Genomic DNA, 16,197 nt, shown 5'->3' on the forward strand with positions numbered 1-16,197 from the left:
TTTCTTTGCTGGGAGAAGAGGCTCCTTTGCAAACTTATTCCAGCAATTTCCTGTTGCTCCTAAGTAGTTGTGCATGAGAGGTTTAGTGGGCTTGGATTTCAGCAGGTAGTGGTAATGAAAGGAGTGTGGGCTGCCTCAGGCAGAGGGGCAGGGCCAGCACAGACCATGCACAAGTGTCTGTGTGCTCTGGCACTGAAAATCCTCTCTGCTGAAATCCCAGTGGAAAGCACTGACTTTCCAGGGAAGACACCATGAAAGATTGCAAGCAGAAGGTTATTGGAACCAGAAGGGCATTATTTGAAATGTGGATGGTATGGCTGTTTATAGTATAATAAAGTTTAAAGTTAACCTAGATTTCAGAAATAATTTTAGTAGAAATGCCCTACTATGAGTATAGGATAGATATAAGCTTAGGCTGTGTCCAAAAATACCTTTATGGCTGTGATCATAAAAAGCATATTATAGAAGAGAAATTGTAATTAACCATAAATGGTTAACTTATGGCGTTATATTGGAAAGCTTCCAGGGTAGTTTTAAAATAAAATCAAGAAAAGTTGTGATATCAGAAGGAAATCTGAAATAGAACTATGTACAAAGGACAAACATATCATTGTTAAAATGTATAAATTCTTACCTATGTTTGAATTATTTATTTAATTATTGGAGTTACATCCCAAGTTCTACAGAACTCAAGTCCCATGGTGATCTCCTTTCATTTTATTCTAGCAATAGCAATCTTTGAAGCAGGCTGGACTGGGAGAGGGAATGAGTTGCCCAAAATCACTCAGGGGGTTTCTATGGCTAAGAATGGACTTGCATACCTTTATCATAACATCATACTGAATCTCTAAATTTAGGTAATTTATTTGTTATATAAATGTTTTTTCATATCTGTTGATTTTTTCCCCTTTTAAATAAAATGTTATTAAAATGTTAAATACAAAAACAAGAACTAATATTTAAAATGAAAAGAGGAAAAATGAAAGAAACGAGCAAAGAAAAAAGTGCAGAAATTGAAGAAAAGAAAAATATATATATAAAGAATTGACTTCTAATTTTCTTTTACAGTAGTTATAAGTGTAAATATAAAATAACCTCTTACTTTACGCATAGTATTCTTCACATTTTCTTTATAATCTATTATTCTAATTCTTCAATACTGGATATCACAATTTTTGTTTGTCTTCCACAAAAAGTCAATGTGGTTTCCAATCATCATTAAATTTAGACAAAGTCCTACCTCTAACTAAAGCTGCCAGTTTGGCCATTTCAGCAAGTTCCATCATTTTTACTATCCATTCCTCCATTGTGGGTAAAGTCAAATCTTTCTACCTATGTTCTGTTTTTTAAAATATAAATCTGTTAGAGAACTTATTCAGTTCTTTTAAAGAAATGTTTAATTTTTTTTAAAATCAAGTTATTTCAATATAGTCCTCAACTATGATAATTGAGACCAGAAACTTCATCATTAAGTCACATGACTGTAAGTAAAAAAAACAAAAACAAAACCATACAACTGTGCTACTTACTAGCAAAGGGATTTCCAGTTGCTAAGCAGGTTTTGCTACAACTATTTTAATTTAGCTTTTTATTTTATTGTATTTTTTGCTTTAGCTTTTTACTTTATTATATTTTTTGTGGGTTTTAATCACCTATAGTTATGTAGATAAGATGGGTAGCCATATAAAATCTCTAAATAAGTAAATGTGTAAAATATTCAATACTCCTAATCTTTGTAGATCTGACAATACTGAAACATGCCAATTTCTTTAAAGTGCTTTTAATAATTAATACATAAGTGTTACAAGTGTTTGAATGTTAACATCAAAATAGCAAAATAAAATGCAGATTACAACAAATGTTTATCCAATTATCTGTAAATCTCTGAAATTTTAAAATGATCCTAAGAGTTATTCATTTTTTTTACATGAAATTTATATCCCAGATTATATTTTATTTAAAGAAGTTTAAACATTATACAAAGATTTCAGTAATTTGGTTCTGCTATACTAACAAATTTAGTGAATGGAATACAATTTGAGGGCATTAAACTGTAGCTGGAAATCAATTATAACAAATTTGATATAAGAACAGAGGTGTGTAATTTCTGTGAATATTACTTCATTTATTTATATTTTTAAATACTTTTAATTTTTAAAAAGCAGTTAAGAGCCAAGTAGAATAATATGGCATTTTCTCATGCTGCCTAGATCCCTAGAACAAAAATACTGTTTCAAAGAAGATTTGATGTTTCTATAATAATGCAGTGCTATTTAAGAAACACATGTTCCCTTGGACATGCAGAACTATGATCGTAACTACTGTATTAATGTAAAGAAATGCTTTACATACTTTTATATTTCTTTAGAGAATGAAACTTTACTTTTCTTAAATATATTTAAAAATATGAAATAGTGTATTTGCAAACCTAAATTCTCATTACATGTTACTTCTGGGATCTAAAAAGCATTTTCTTCTAGACAAGGAAAAGCAAATACTAAGTTAATTATGGAGAGCTTTTAATGTCACACCTAGGACCACTTTGGAACGAAGTAATTAATGGTACTTTAATTATTAAACGAGAATGTATACCATACATACCTCTTGTGCAAGTTCTTGTGCGTTGGAGATAAGAGGATATGGAGGACTTGCTTTGTTCATATGCACAGTAACAGCATTGTGTATCTTAAATGCATTTTGAAAGTCAGTATTTTGCACAAGCTGTAAAATGAGAGCAATTTCTTCCTGACTTTGTGGATCTATCAGCGTGTGTTGGACATGCTTAAGAGAACCCAGCAGCTCATCAACCTCTGCAAAGGGAACAGGTGGACTAGTAAGTATAGATATACTAAATATATGAAATACATTTTGTTAATTAGAATTATCTCACTATCTACTACAGTTATTATTTCCTGCATGAAAACGAAAGCAACAGTCTGGTGAACTGATTATCCCATAAACAAACCATATAGGGTCAGATGAACAAAATCTTATAACAAATTAGTTACAAACCAAACTCCCTTGAAATTCATCTTTACTTGATAGGATATGTTTAACAATAACACAAAATCATTCCATAACATTTGATGAAGCCAAAGACCACTAAATAAAATAGTGAGTTTGAAAACCAGCTGCATCCGGCAAAGGTTACAGAGAAAAACATGTCCACCCTCATCCCCAGTGAATCCCTATGGAAGAAGGATTTGGCCAGTGGTTTGAAAGGCTCTTGACCATCTAAACCCCGCACCCTACCCTCTTGGTCGAGTAACACAACAGAGAATATGGAACTCATATCCTTTCCACTATAGTCCTACAAATATGCATAGATGCAAACTGAGAGGAAAGGAGAAACACACAGACCCCCCCCAGATGCAACATGTTAATTCATTATGCAGAATAAAATAAAAAATGCCTCCTATAATTATTGGGAAGAATTCCAAAAGTCAGGCTTTGTTTATCCTACCTTGTTGAATTTATATCACTTCCTTGGGCCTCAATCCTAAGTAAGTTATACTCGTTTTCCCATAGCAATCACCAACAGACCACAAACTGAGAATACGGCTGTGGGAGGGACCGAAATATCTGCTTCAGGAAGTTCCTATCTTTTTCTGTAATTTTTTATTACACATTTGGGAGGTTCTACATAATCTCAAGATCTGCAGAACTGCTCATATTGGGGCTACTAATTAATTAACCTGAACTTTCAGAGTTTAATATCACTGTAGTGTGCCATGCTAGTTACACCTTGGAAGGAAAATTATGCAGATGTCAGCAGTATGGTTATAGTATGTTTTTTTAGTGGCTGAAAAGTCAAGGAATTTAATTAGAGAAAGTGAAGAAGGGAGGAAACAGGAAACTCTGATTCATGGCACACCATAAATTCTGAAAAGATAACAGAAGATGAGAACATTTTTTTCATCAAAATAAAAGTGTTTTATCTCACTTCATTACTTTTGAAAAGCACAGTTTCAGACCTCAAATGTTCACTATCAGGCTTTAGAGGGGCTTAGTCAAATCTAAAATTTGATGTGAGGTTATTTAAAGTCAAAAGACTTGATCCTGTCAAGATTAAAATACTGCAACGCATCGTCAGATCACCATTACTTCTATCTTGCCTGGCAATTTATCTCTACTTTTCAATTTATTAAATTTAGGTCACCAGCATGGGTTCTCTCATTGATTTAGAATAAAATTATAAATCTAGAAATAAATCCGGAGCTATTAAAAGGATTTCTTTTTTTAAAAAAAGTAAAAGTAGTGAAAGCAGGCTTAAAATATAAGTTTTACAGTTTTTTTAAAAGCACAGAAGCAAAGAAGTTAAACCCATCAATGGAGTAAGGGAATCTATTCCAAAAAACTAAGATGATTAAAAGTTTTCTCAAGAGAAGCCTGGGGCCACTGTAACTCTCTCCAGATAACTTTAGTGAGCTGGGTTGTAGGGCATGGAATCATATAGTTACAGAAAGAAGCATTGTCTCAAGGAGCTGGACTCTATACTTTATAAGGTTTCTTTAAATAATAAGCAGCATCCTATTCTTTATCCAGAAAGAAGTCAGCAACAATGCAATGCACTGGGCCCTCATATAATGTAGTCCCTCTGATTTCAGAGGTCAATCTGACTGCCGAGTTATGTAAATTTCCAGGTTATACATAACGGAAGTATTTTGTGAGATTATCCACTAGCTATTTACCAAACCCCTTCCCAGTTCATTGTACTAATGTGCATTTTAATTCATTCTTCCTCATGGACATGTGTTTACAAACACATACAGTACATAATTCATGTTCCAAAGAGTAGCAGAGAACAATGAGGATAACACTACAGAAATAAGAGAAATAAGAGATTTCTTTTTTGGCATGACAGGAAAGCCTATTAGCTGAAGAGAAAGGAAGGTAGCAGGATTATCATAAACAAATGTTATGTAACACATGTCTGAAGAGCAGAGCAGAAATTAAATCTACCATACAAAATACTTTCTTATTTTCAACATAATCAAATAAACAGATAAAAAAACTTTCTAATAGAGGAGATATCTCCACATCCAGAACAATTAATGGCAGGACCTGAATATGACGACTGTCATGTGACAAATATGTCTTCATGAAAAGTTACTTCTATATCTACAATATACCAGGGATATATAGAAACCATGTATTCTGGACACAAATTCATTTTCCTTATCACTGAATTAGAGTTCAAGTAATACACTAACATCCGAAATGATTCATTCATTTCAAATATGAAGGTGTGAAATTTGAAGTACAACATTCCTGATGTACATCAGCAATCGTACATTCTTCTTTTGCAAAATAAAAAGTATAAGATGCTTACACTGTCAAAAATATTTTAAACAATAACAGCTTTCAAAGGAAGTTTAAATTTTATTTTGAACTTTAACAATGCTGCTGAATGTTGAAATATTCAGAAAGATTAAGAAATGAAATACCTTTCAGATAGTAAATTATAATATAATCACCTACAAAATAGAAGCACCTTTTACATTTAAAGCCTATAAAGATATTTTTTTCTAATTATTGCTGTTTATCTGAATAGCAATATTGATTCTAAGTAGGAAAGAAGCTACATTTAATCTCTTCTAGTAAATTTTTATTATTAAAATTTATCTCAGTTGTTACAAATTGCTCAATAAAATGAAGTAAGAAATGATAGCTCAGTTTACAATTTACCTATGTTAGGACTTATATCTTCAGAGGCCACAAGGATATTTTTCCCCCCATGTTCCTTTTTTGAATTTTAAAGTCTTTGCATTACATAGTGTATAATATAGACTGAAATTTCTGGACATTTTTAAACACTATTTTGACACAGACACCGCTATTATTGAAATTTAATGGTTAAGATTCTAAGACAAACAGCTTCATCTATGTAAAAAAGAATATCTCTATGCACTTATTACCGTATATACTTGAGTATAAGCCGAATTTTTCAGTCCACTTTTTTGGGCTGAAAACTCCACTTCGGCTTATACTCCAGTCAACAAAAAAAAAAGAACTGTCCCTTCGTTCGGAACAGGCTGCTGAGAGAAGGGAGGGCTGGGCTCCGCACGGGCCGTGGGTCCGGCGTTCGCCCGCCGAACAGCTGATGGGCGCGGGCGTGGCCGGGCTGTCTCCGGAGCCGGGTTCCACCGGCGTTCAGCGTTCGCCCGCCAAACAGCTGATGGGCGCGGGCGTGGCCGGGCTGTCTCCGGAGCCGGGCGGGTTCCACCGGCTGGGCTCCCCACGGCTGCCTCAGCAGTTGGCGCGGCCGCGGGTCCGGCGGGCGTGGCCGGGCTGTCCCCAGAGCTGGGCAGGATCCACCGGCATTGGGTGTTCGCCCGCCGAACAGCTGACGGGCGCGGGCGTGGCCGGGCTGTCCCCGGAGCCGGGCGGGATCCACCGGCATTGGGTGTTCGCCCGCCGAACAGCTGACGGGCGCGGGCGTGGCCGGGCTGTCCCCGGAGCCGGGCGCCTTCCACCGGTGTTCAGCGTTCGCCCGCCAAACAGCTGACGGGCGCGGGCGTGGCCGGGCTGTCCCCAGAGCCGGGCGCCTTCCACCGGCATTCGGCGTTCGTCCGCCGAACAGCTGATGGGCGCGGGCGTGGCCGGGCTGTCCCCAGAGGTAAACTTCGTGACCCACCCAGCCCATGCATAAAACAGAAATGAAAAGTCTTAAAAAAGTTTTGCGCGGTTAAATAAACAGCATTTGCATATTGTTTCTCCACAGAGCACCGACAAAATTCGCTCGAATTAAGGAACGTGGGGAGCTAAAGAATCGGGCTATAGGGAATGTCTGGTATGACGGGCAACCCTGGGAAACACGAGGACTGTAGTGCAGTGGCGTAGCGTGGGGGGTGCAGGGGGGGGGCCGGCCGCACCGGGCGCAACATCTGGGGGGGCGCGACCGGCGGGCTAGGGCAAGGCTGCTCGCGAGCGAGGGGTATCTGTGCCTGCGCCGACACAGAAACGCTTCTCTCTCCGGGTGGGGGAAGGCTCGGCGGCTCCCTGGGTCTATATACGCCTCTGTATGCGCATGCCGCCTCGCGCTCCCGCGAACGAGAAAGAAAGAACGGCAGCGTCTGTGAGCCTCGCCAGCGGCGGCGTTCCTCGGTGTGGGCGTGCCTGCGTCTTTGGGTGTGAGGCTTTCGGAGAGGCTGCCTTTGGCTCCTGGTACTTGCAGCCGGTTTAAAAGAAATGAATTCTCGCCCGCTTTCACAGACTTGTTCTTTTACACCGGCTGCAAGTACCAGGAGCCAAAGGCAGCCTCTCCGAAAGCCTCACACCCAAAGACGCAGGCACGCCCACACCGAGGAACGCCGCAGCTGGCGAGGCTCGCAACATCTGGGGGAGGCGCGACCGGCGGGCTAGGGCAAGGCTGCTCGCGAGCGAGGGGTATCTGTGCCTGCGCCGACACAGAAACGCTTCTCTCTCCGGGTGGGGGAAGGCTCGGCGGCTCCCTCTGTATGCGCACGCCGCCTCGCGCTCCCGCGAATGAGAAAGAAAGAACGGCAGCGGCGGCGCCCCCGGAGAAGCCTACCCCGAGGCTGCAGCCGATTTTTCCTTCTCCAGGCCTCTGCCGCCCGTTTCTGTCTGACACACACACACGCACGCACGAGGGGGAGAAACAACGCTCTGGGCGGCAGAGGCCTGGAGAAGGAAAAATCAGATTACCCCTTCCACACGTAAAACTTCCAGTTTAATTACAAAGAAAGAAGAGAGAAACTTAGATCAACAGCTCACCTTCATTTCCTCTAGGTCGCAAGGGGAAAAATAAAAATCAAAGATCCTTGGAAGTAATGGTTGGAAAAGTTTGCAAGTCTTTGGGAAAGTTCAAGAAGTGAAAGGAATACCCTCCTCTTGAAAGACCAGATAAGGCAGACAGGGAGATGAAGAGTTCAACCGAGTTTCCTCTTTTGTTCAGGCATCTGCACCCGCTGCTTTTAAACTCGCCGGGCGCTGCAACGGCACCCGTTTTCCCCGGCGAGTTTTCCCTACCTGGCCCCTGCAGAATCGCGGCGGCGCCCCCGGAGAAGCCTACCCCGAGGCTGCGGCCGATTTTTCCTTCTCCAGGCCTCTGCCGCCCAGAGCGTTGTTTCTCCCCCTCGTGCGTGCGTGGGATGAGGCGAGAAACCAACAGCCTGCGTCCGTCTCTCTTTATGTATATTTCTGTATATATCTTATCTCGGGATCTAGACCTTTCGAAGGAGAAGGGGCGGCTGGAGTTCGTGAGTTGCTGTGGGACCCAAGGGTTGGGGGAAGAGAGATGGGAGGGAAAAGGGGAGAAACCTGCCGCTGGCTAGTTCTTTGTCTGATCGGGGAGCCTGAACAAAAGAGGAAACTCGGTTGAACTCTTCATCTCCCTGTCTGCCTTATCTGGCTTTTTGAAACGCACCACCGGCTGCTCCGTCCAGAAGCCCAGATTCGGGAGGGCTACTTGGCTTCCACTTGAGCCCATCTATGTCCGCGAGCCCCCCCCCACTACCCCTAGACCTCCGCCGCCGCCGGAGGCTGGATCCGCGCTCCGCAGCGGCAGGGCGTGGATCCAGCCGGCGGCAGAGGCTTGTGGAGCACGGATCCAGCCTCCGCCGGCATGCAGGCAAATCCTGCTAAAGGGCTTTCCCCCCCCACTGGATCCGCGCTCCGCAAGCCTCTGCCGGCGGCAGGGCGCGGATCCAGCCGGCGGCAGAGGCTTGCGGAGCACGGATCCAGCCTCCGCCGGCATGCAGGCAAATCCTGCTAAAGGGCTTTCCCCCCCCCACTGGATCCGCGCTCCGCAAGCCTCTGCCGGCGGCAGGGCGCGGATCCAGCCGCCGGCGACAGAGGCCTGCCTGCTTCTTTCCGCCGCGGAACGAAGCAGCCTGCCTGCTTCTTTCCGCCGCGGAACGAAGCAGCCTGCCTGCTTCTTTCCGCCGCGGAACGAAGCAGCCTGCCTGCTTCTTTCCGCAGCGGAACGAAGCAGCCTGCCTCCCCAAACCTCCCCAAAAGAAGCAGGCAGGCAAGGCACGGAGATCCGGAGACCTGCCGATGTTTGGGGAGGTTTGGGGAGGTGCCCAAACCTCCCCAATCATCAGCAGGTCTCCGGATCTCCGTGCCTTGCCTGCCTGCTTCTTTCCGCAGCGGAAAGAAGCAGGCAGGCAAGGCACGGAGATCCGGAGACCTGCCGATGTTTGGGGAGGTTTGGGGAGGTGCCCAAACCTCCCCAATCATCAGCAGGTCTCCGGATCTCCGTGCCTTGCCTGCCTGCTTCTTTCCGCAGCGGAAAGAAGCAGGCAGGCAAGGCACGGAGATCCGGAGACCTGCCGACGTTTGGGGAGGTTTGGGGAGGTGCCCAAACCTCCCCAAACGTCAGCAGGTCTCCGGATCTCCTCCCCAAACCTCCCCAAACGTCGGCAGGTCTCCGGATCTCCGTGCCTTGCCTGCCTGCTTCTTTCCGCTGCGGAAAGAAGCAGGCAGGCAGGTCACGGAGATCCGGAGACCTGCCGACGTTTGGGGAGGTTTGGGGAGGTGCCCAAACCTCCCCAATCATCAGCAGGTCTTCGGATCTCCGTGCCTTGCCTGCCTGCTTCTTTCCGCAGCGGAAAGAAGCAGGCAGGCAAGGCACGGAGATCCGGAGACCTGCCGACGTTTGGGGAGGTTTGGGGAGGTGCCCAAACCTCCCCAATCATCAGCAGGTCTTCGGATCTCCGTGCCTTGCCTGCCTGCTTCTTTCCGCAGCGGAAAGAAGCAGGCAGGCAAGGCACGGAGATCCGGAGACCTGCTGACGTTTGGGGAGGTTTGGGGAGGTGCGCGCGCACCTCCCCAAATCTCCCCAAACTTCGGCAGGTCTCCGGACGGCGGCGGCTTGGGAGAGGTGCGCGCGATCCTGGAAGCACCGAAGCCTCGGCCGCGCGCAAGTCCTCGGTAAGCTCCGGGCGGTCACTTGCTTCGCGTCTCCTGAGGGAAGGGGGGGCGACTGGAGCGGGCGTGTTTCCTCGCCTGCTGGGCGCCGCGATTTGCCCGGGGAACGCGCGGGCCCCGAATGGCAGCGTGGAGCAAGGAAGCGGACAGCCAGGGCTTCCCCGAGAGCCGCGGCCACACAGGGTATTCCTGTGTATTCAGGCTTGCAAAATGGCGGATCGAGCCTCTGCTGGCGGCGGAGGCTTGCAGAACGGCGGATCGGCTTATACTCGAGTCACGAACTTTTTCCAGTTTTTGGGGGTGAAAATGGGGGTCTCGGCTTATACTCGAGTCGGCTTATACTCAAGTATATACGGTAGTTTGTTTTAGCTTCACAGAACAAAGGAGAAAACTGGAGTTATGCTAAATATTTCTCTGCAATTATCAAAAGCAAACATTCTGGTGTGAGGACTAATAAGACCTTATCAGATATGGATAAGAAAATCTTTAATTCCCTGATAAATCCCTTTTCTTAAAGTATTTGTGCAAGATAAAAATCTGGATTAATGGCAAAGCTTTGTTCTCAAGGCTCAAGGATTCTAGATCTATTGAAGAAAATATTTAAGAGACTTTTCATACTAGAGTCTAGACTAATAGTCAGTCTACAAATACATCCAAAGGATAACTCTATTTCATAACTACCGTGTTTCCCTGAAAATAAGACCCACCCCAAAAATAAGCCCTACCCTGATTTTTTGGGGTGGGCATAGTATAAGCCCTACCCCAAAAATAAGCCCGGGGGAGTTTGGCATGGCCAGCACAAGTCGTGGCAAAAGCATGGGGGCTGATGGTGTCTGGCAGCAGATGTCGGGGCATGGGAGGCCTGTCTGAGGTGGTACTGTGGTAAGTGGGTGTGGGATGTGTGGGGCAGCTCCCCCCGCACTGCCTCACCTTGTGGTGGCACCGGCATGCCATGCCACGTGCCATTTTGCTGCGAGCATCCGCAAGCGGCCACAGAAGTGGAGGCAAGCCACGTGGGCTCCTGCTGGAAGGGGATGTTGGTGCCGCCACTGTAAGGCAGATGTTAGGGAAAAAATAAGACATCCCCCCAAAATAAGACCTAGTGTCTCTTCTGGAAGCAAACAAAATATAAGACTGGCTCTTAGTTTTGGGGAAATACGGTAGAATAATTTTAGTGTTACTTTAGAGTCACTTTCATAATTTCAAAGAAGAGGTGTATAATTTGTGAAAATCTATTTACAATCTTTCCCTGATGTTTGATATATCTTTGCCTTTTATTAATGCAGTTCCTAATGATATATGAAGGAAGTCTGAGCAAAAATATTTTTTATTTATTTATTTTTATTTTAATTCCATTTATATCCCGCCCTTCTCCGAAGACTCAGGGTGGCTTACAATTTTAAGCACAAATCAGTGTGCTTAGCAATAGCCTTCATTCTATGTATATGCCTGCTTATTAGGGCTTTCACACACACCCCAAGCGGTATTATTACAAAGTCAGCTTAATTGCCCCCAACAATCTGGGTCCTCATTTTACCTACCTCGGAAGGATGGAAGGCTGAGTCAACCTTGAGCCTGGTGGGATGCGAACCTGCACTAATTGCAGGCAGCTGGTGTTACTTAAGGAGGCATTAGCCCACTGCTCCACCAAGGCTCTTAAATAAATAAGATATAATTTTGAGACTCGATTTGATATAATTAACAAAGACATCAATTACCAACATCCCTTAGTTCAATCATTCAATTAAAGCAGACATGTCAAACTCACGTGACATCGCGCAACCTATCGGGATGGTTTCGCCATTGCTGGCAATGGGGTGGGCATGGCTTCCAAATGATGTGTCTGGCCTGCGGGCCAGCATTTTGACACCCCTGAGTTAAAGGAATATATAGGTGACTTGTTTTTAACAACTGTGACTGATTTGGGCAAACCTTCTCCTATGTAAATCACTTTCTTCAAACTGATGTTTCTCCTATTCAGAGGAAGTAACAGGCAACAGGGAGAAAGCAGAGCTGCTTAACTCATTCTTTGCATCAATCTTCACACAAAAAGAAAGTATAGCCCAACACACCAAAAAACCTGCTGCAAAAGACAAACTAGAAACAAAAATTAAAATAAGCAAGAAAATAGTAAGAGAACACTGATCCAAGCTTGACGAATATAAATCATCGGGACCTGACAGATTACATCCCAGAGTTCTGAAGGAGCTGGCAGATGTTATCTCAGAACCACTGTGTTATATCTTTCAAAAATCCTGGAGCATCGGGGAAGTACCCGAAGATTGGAAAAGGGCTGATGTAGGTCCCATCTTCAAGAAAGGAAAAAAAACACCAGATCCAGGAAACTACAGACCAATCAGTCTAACATCAATACCTGGGAAGATCTTGGAAAAGATAATCAAAAAACAGATCTGCGAACAACTAGAAGCAAACAAAGTTATAACCAGTAGCCAGCACGGGTTTGTCAAAAACAAATCATTTCATTCTTTGATAAAGTGACTAAATTAATAGACCAGCAAAACACTGCGGACATAGTATACTTAGACTTCAGTAAGGCATTTGATAAAGTAGACCACAGCCTGCTGCTTAGTAAGCTAGAAAAAGGTGGAATAGACAACACCACCATCAGATGGATCTGTAGATTGTTATTATTATTAGATTTATATACCACCCTTTCCCGAAGGACTCAGGGCGGTTTACAGGGCATTTTAAAATCACATCAATATAAAATACAAAGTTAAAAGAGAATTAAAAGATTAAATTATCCCTGAAAATAAAACCCGTTAAAATTCTCAGCCTGGGTCAGAGAGCTCAAAGAGCCAAGTCTTCAGGTCCCGGCGGAATGAGCGTAGGTCAGGGGCAGTCCTGAGCTCCACGGGCAGCTGGTTCCAGAGGGCAGGTGCACCCACAGAGAAGGCCCTCCCCCTGGGTGTTATCCGCCGGCAATCTTTTACCGGCGGCACCCTGAGAAGACCCTCCCTCTGCGAGCGCACTGGACGAAGGGAACTTGATGCTGGCAGCAGGTGTTCCCTCAAATATCCCGGACCCAAGCCATTTAGGGCTTTATAGGTCATCACCAGCACTTTGAATCTCACCCGGAGAGCAACCGGAAGATGGCTGACAAACCATACTCAGTGAGTAATCCTCAATGGTACTACATCCACATGGAGAGAAGTAAGCAGGGTGTACCACAAGGCTCTGTCTTAGGCCCAGTACTCTTCAATATCTTCATTAATGACTTAGATGAGGGAAAAGAAGGGGAGGCTCATCAAATTTGCAGATGATACCAAACTGGCCAACACCCCAGAAGACAAGCTCAGGATCCAAAAAGATCTTGACAAACTTGAACAATGGGCCTTATCCAACAAAATGAGTTTTAATGTGGAGAAAAGCAAAGTTTTACATTTAGGCAGGAAAAATCAAAGGTTAAGTAGAGATTAGGTAAGACTTGGCTCAAAAACAGCAACTGTGAGAGGGACCTTGGAGTCCTTAGTGCACGATCACTTGACTATGAGCCAGCAGTGTGCAGCAGCAGCCAAAAAAAGCTAATACAATCCTGGGTTGTATTAACAGAGGCATAGAATCAAGATCACGCAAAGTATTAGTACCGCTTTATAAAACTCTAGTAAGACCATACCTGGAATACTACAACCAATTCTGGTCACCATAGTACAAAAAAGATGTTGAAACCTTGGAAAAAGTTCAAAGAACAGCAACTAAAATGATCGAAGGCCTGGAGACTAAAACATATAAGAACAGCTGCAGGACTTGGGTTTGGCTACTCTAAATAAAAGAAGAAACAGAGGCGACATGATAGCAGTATTCCAGTATTTGAGGGGCTGTCACAAAGAAGAGGGGGGTCACATTATTCACCAAAGCACCAGAGGGCAAGGCAAGAAACAATGGTTGGAAACTGAACAAAGAGAAGCAACCTGGAATTAAGGAGAAACCTCCTAATAGTGAGGACAATTAACCAGTGGAACAGCTTGCTTCCATCACTGGAGATTTTTAAGAAGAGACTAGACAGTCACTTGTCTGAAATGGTATAGGTTCTCCTGCTCAAGCGGGGGGCTGGACTAGAAGACCTCCAAGGTCCCTTCCAGCTTTATTCTATTCTATTCATGCTCCACTCAAAAGACTTTATGAAGCTCTGATAACCTTTAATGGCAAAACTTTTTAAAAGGGGTTGAGGAGCAATATTTTTCACAGTACTTACAACATTCCCAACTTTAAATGAAGTCTATTTGTATATTTTTAAATACAGTAGTGGCCAAAATTGTGGAAACCTTTTGGGAAAAGTGTACATTCGAGGTTTGATGGTTAATAACACAACTTTTTTTGTAGTACCATAAAATTATATATCAATGGAAAGATAATTTAATCAAGAATGCAATGCAATAACTTTTATGAAGGATTTGCTATTAGAATAGCAGTTATAGAGAAGAAAAGTGAAACACATAGAAAAAATGAGATATACAAAAATTATCACCATAGAAAAAACAAGATATATAAAAATTATCCCCATGTCGGTTAATACTTAGTTGGTTAACCTTTAGCATGAATTACAGCCTTAAAACGTCTTCCCATGGAGTGAACCAAGTCCTTTAGTTCTGCAGCTGTTATAATGTGAAACCAAGATTGAATGGTTGCTTCTATTAACTGGGTTTTATTGCTATGTCGCTTCTGACTAACAAGTTTCTTTAGTTGGCTCCATAGATTTTCAATTGGGTTAAGGTCTGACTCTGGGCTATTCCTAGGCCATTTCAGCAGTGGAATATGGTTATCCTGAAATCACTTTTTGCACACAGCAGCAACATGACATGGAGCTGAATCCTGTTGAAATATAAATGCTTCATTGTCTTGGAAAAGATCATGTGCAGAAAGCTTCAGTTTGGGCTCAAGTATTTCATTAATGTATTTTTGGCCATTTATATTCCCTTTAATCACACAAATTCTGCCCATACCTTTTGATGTCATACAATCCCAGATCATAACACTGACTGGGTGTTTCACGGTACATGTAATGCAATCAGGATGCAAATCTTCTCCGATTCTTCTCCTTACGTATTTTATGCCATCACCACCAAACAGGGAGATCTTGGTCTCATCACTCCAAATAACACTGTCCCAATGTTCCTCTGTCCAGGTAACATGGGTTTTAGCTCAGTTTAGTCTTTTCAACCTTTGTTTGAGAGATAAAAGTGTCTTTTTCATGGAATTCTAGATTTTAGGCCAAATTCCTGCAGTCTGTGCCGAACAGTCCTTGCACTCAACTTCACACTGCATTGCGCCATTTCATCTTGTATACACCCAGATGATTTTCTTCTGTCATGTAGGCACAGTCTCTTAATTCTTCTATTGTCACTTGCTGTTGTGCACCTTTTCCTGCCTTTACCAGTGTGGTTTTGTGGTGACTGAGTCTCCTTATACCTCTTCAAAAACTTAGAAATGCCACCTTTGGTTAAGTTCCCACCAATTTTTCTTCTAATTTCTTTATAACTGTAGCCTTGTTTACTTAATAATACTATTTTACATCGCTTTCTGGGCGACCAGTCAACTTTTTGCACCATTACTTTAATTTTATTACGTTTTACAAGCTCACTAAATGAAAGAACAAAAAAACCCCAACCAACTTGATAGCGATCACATAACACACTGACAAATGTCCTCCTCTCAGCTTCAATATATGACATCAATAACTGAATCCTACTGTGATCTGATTGGTTCATTGCCAAAACAAGATGACATCTGATTGGCTCTCTAAACACTCATGCTCCTTGGCTACAATCAGATGAAGGAAAGCTACCTGATATCAATCTAAGCAAGTTGTGCTTCCTTTTTCTGGTTATTTGGCTATACCTTTTCATAGAATGCAGGTAATTGAACAAACTTTGTTGCATTACATTATTGATTAAATTATCTATCCACTGATATATAATTTTATGGTACTACTCCAAAATAAAGTCGTGTTATTAGCCATCAAACCTCAAATGTACACCTTTCCCAAAAGGTTTCCACAATTTTGGCCACTACTGTATAGTACAGAAAGTAATCTTTTGGGCTTCCGGTTCTGGACTTTCAGTGCTCCCAGACGCACGAGGGAATTGCTTCTCATGTCGCCTGGATTTCTTCATTGGGGGGCCCCTGTAAAGGGGTCGAAAGTCGCCCTGGAGGGGTGATGAGCAGGAGAGAGGTCTCTCAAGTTGGTGATAGAAGGGTGGCGGCCCTCCCGTCGGCTTGCAGCTACTCTTCGAACCGAAGAAGAAAGCATCGGCAACTCCCATGCCCCATCATTTAGCCGTT

General features: G+C 43.3%; 1 protein-coding gene across 2 annotated transcripts in view; it reads right to left on the reverse strand.

The window, feature by feature from the left end:
- The window catches only part of PALS1 (protein associated with LIN7 1, MAGUK p55 family member), a 78,622-nt gene that overhangs the window by 20,999 nt on the left and 41,426 nt on the right, over nucleotides 1-16,197 (reverse strand). For both annotated transcript variants that reach the window (XM_081326295.1, XM_081326296.1), the window contains exon 3: nucleotides 2,602-2,810. In XM_081326295.1, the coding sequence (XP_081182421.1) occupies nucleotides 2,602-2,810 (209 nt within the window). The remainder of the gene's footprint in view (nucleotides 1-2,601; nucleotides 2,811-16,197) is intronic.

The sequence above is a fragment of the Vipera berus genome, assembly GCF_964194415.1.
Source record: "Vipera berus genome assembly, chromosome: 1".
NCBI lineage: Eukaryota > Metazoa > Chordata > Lepidosauria > Squamata > Viperidae > Vipera > Vipera berus.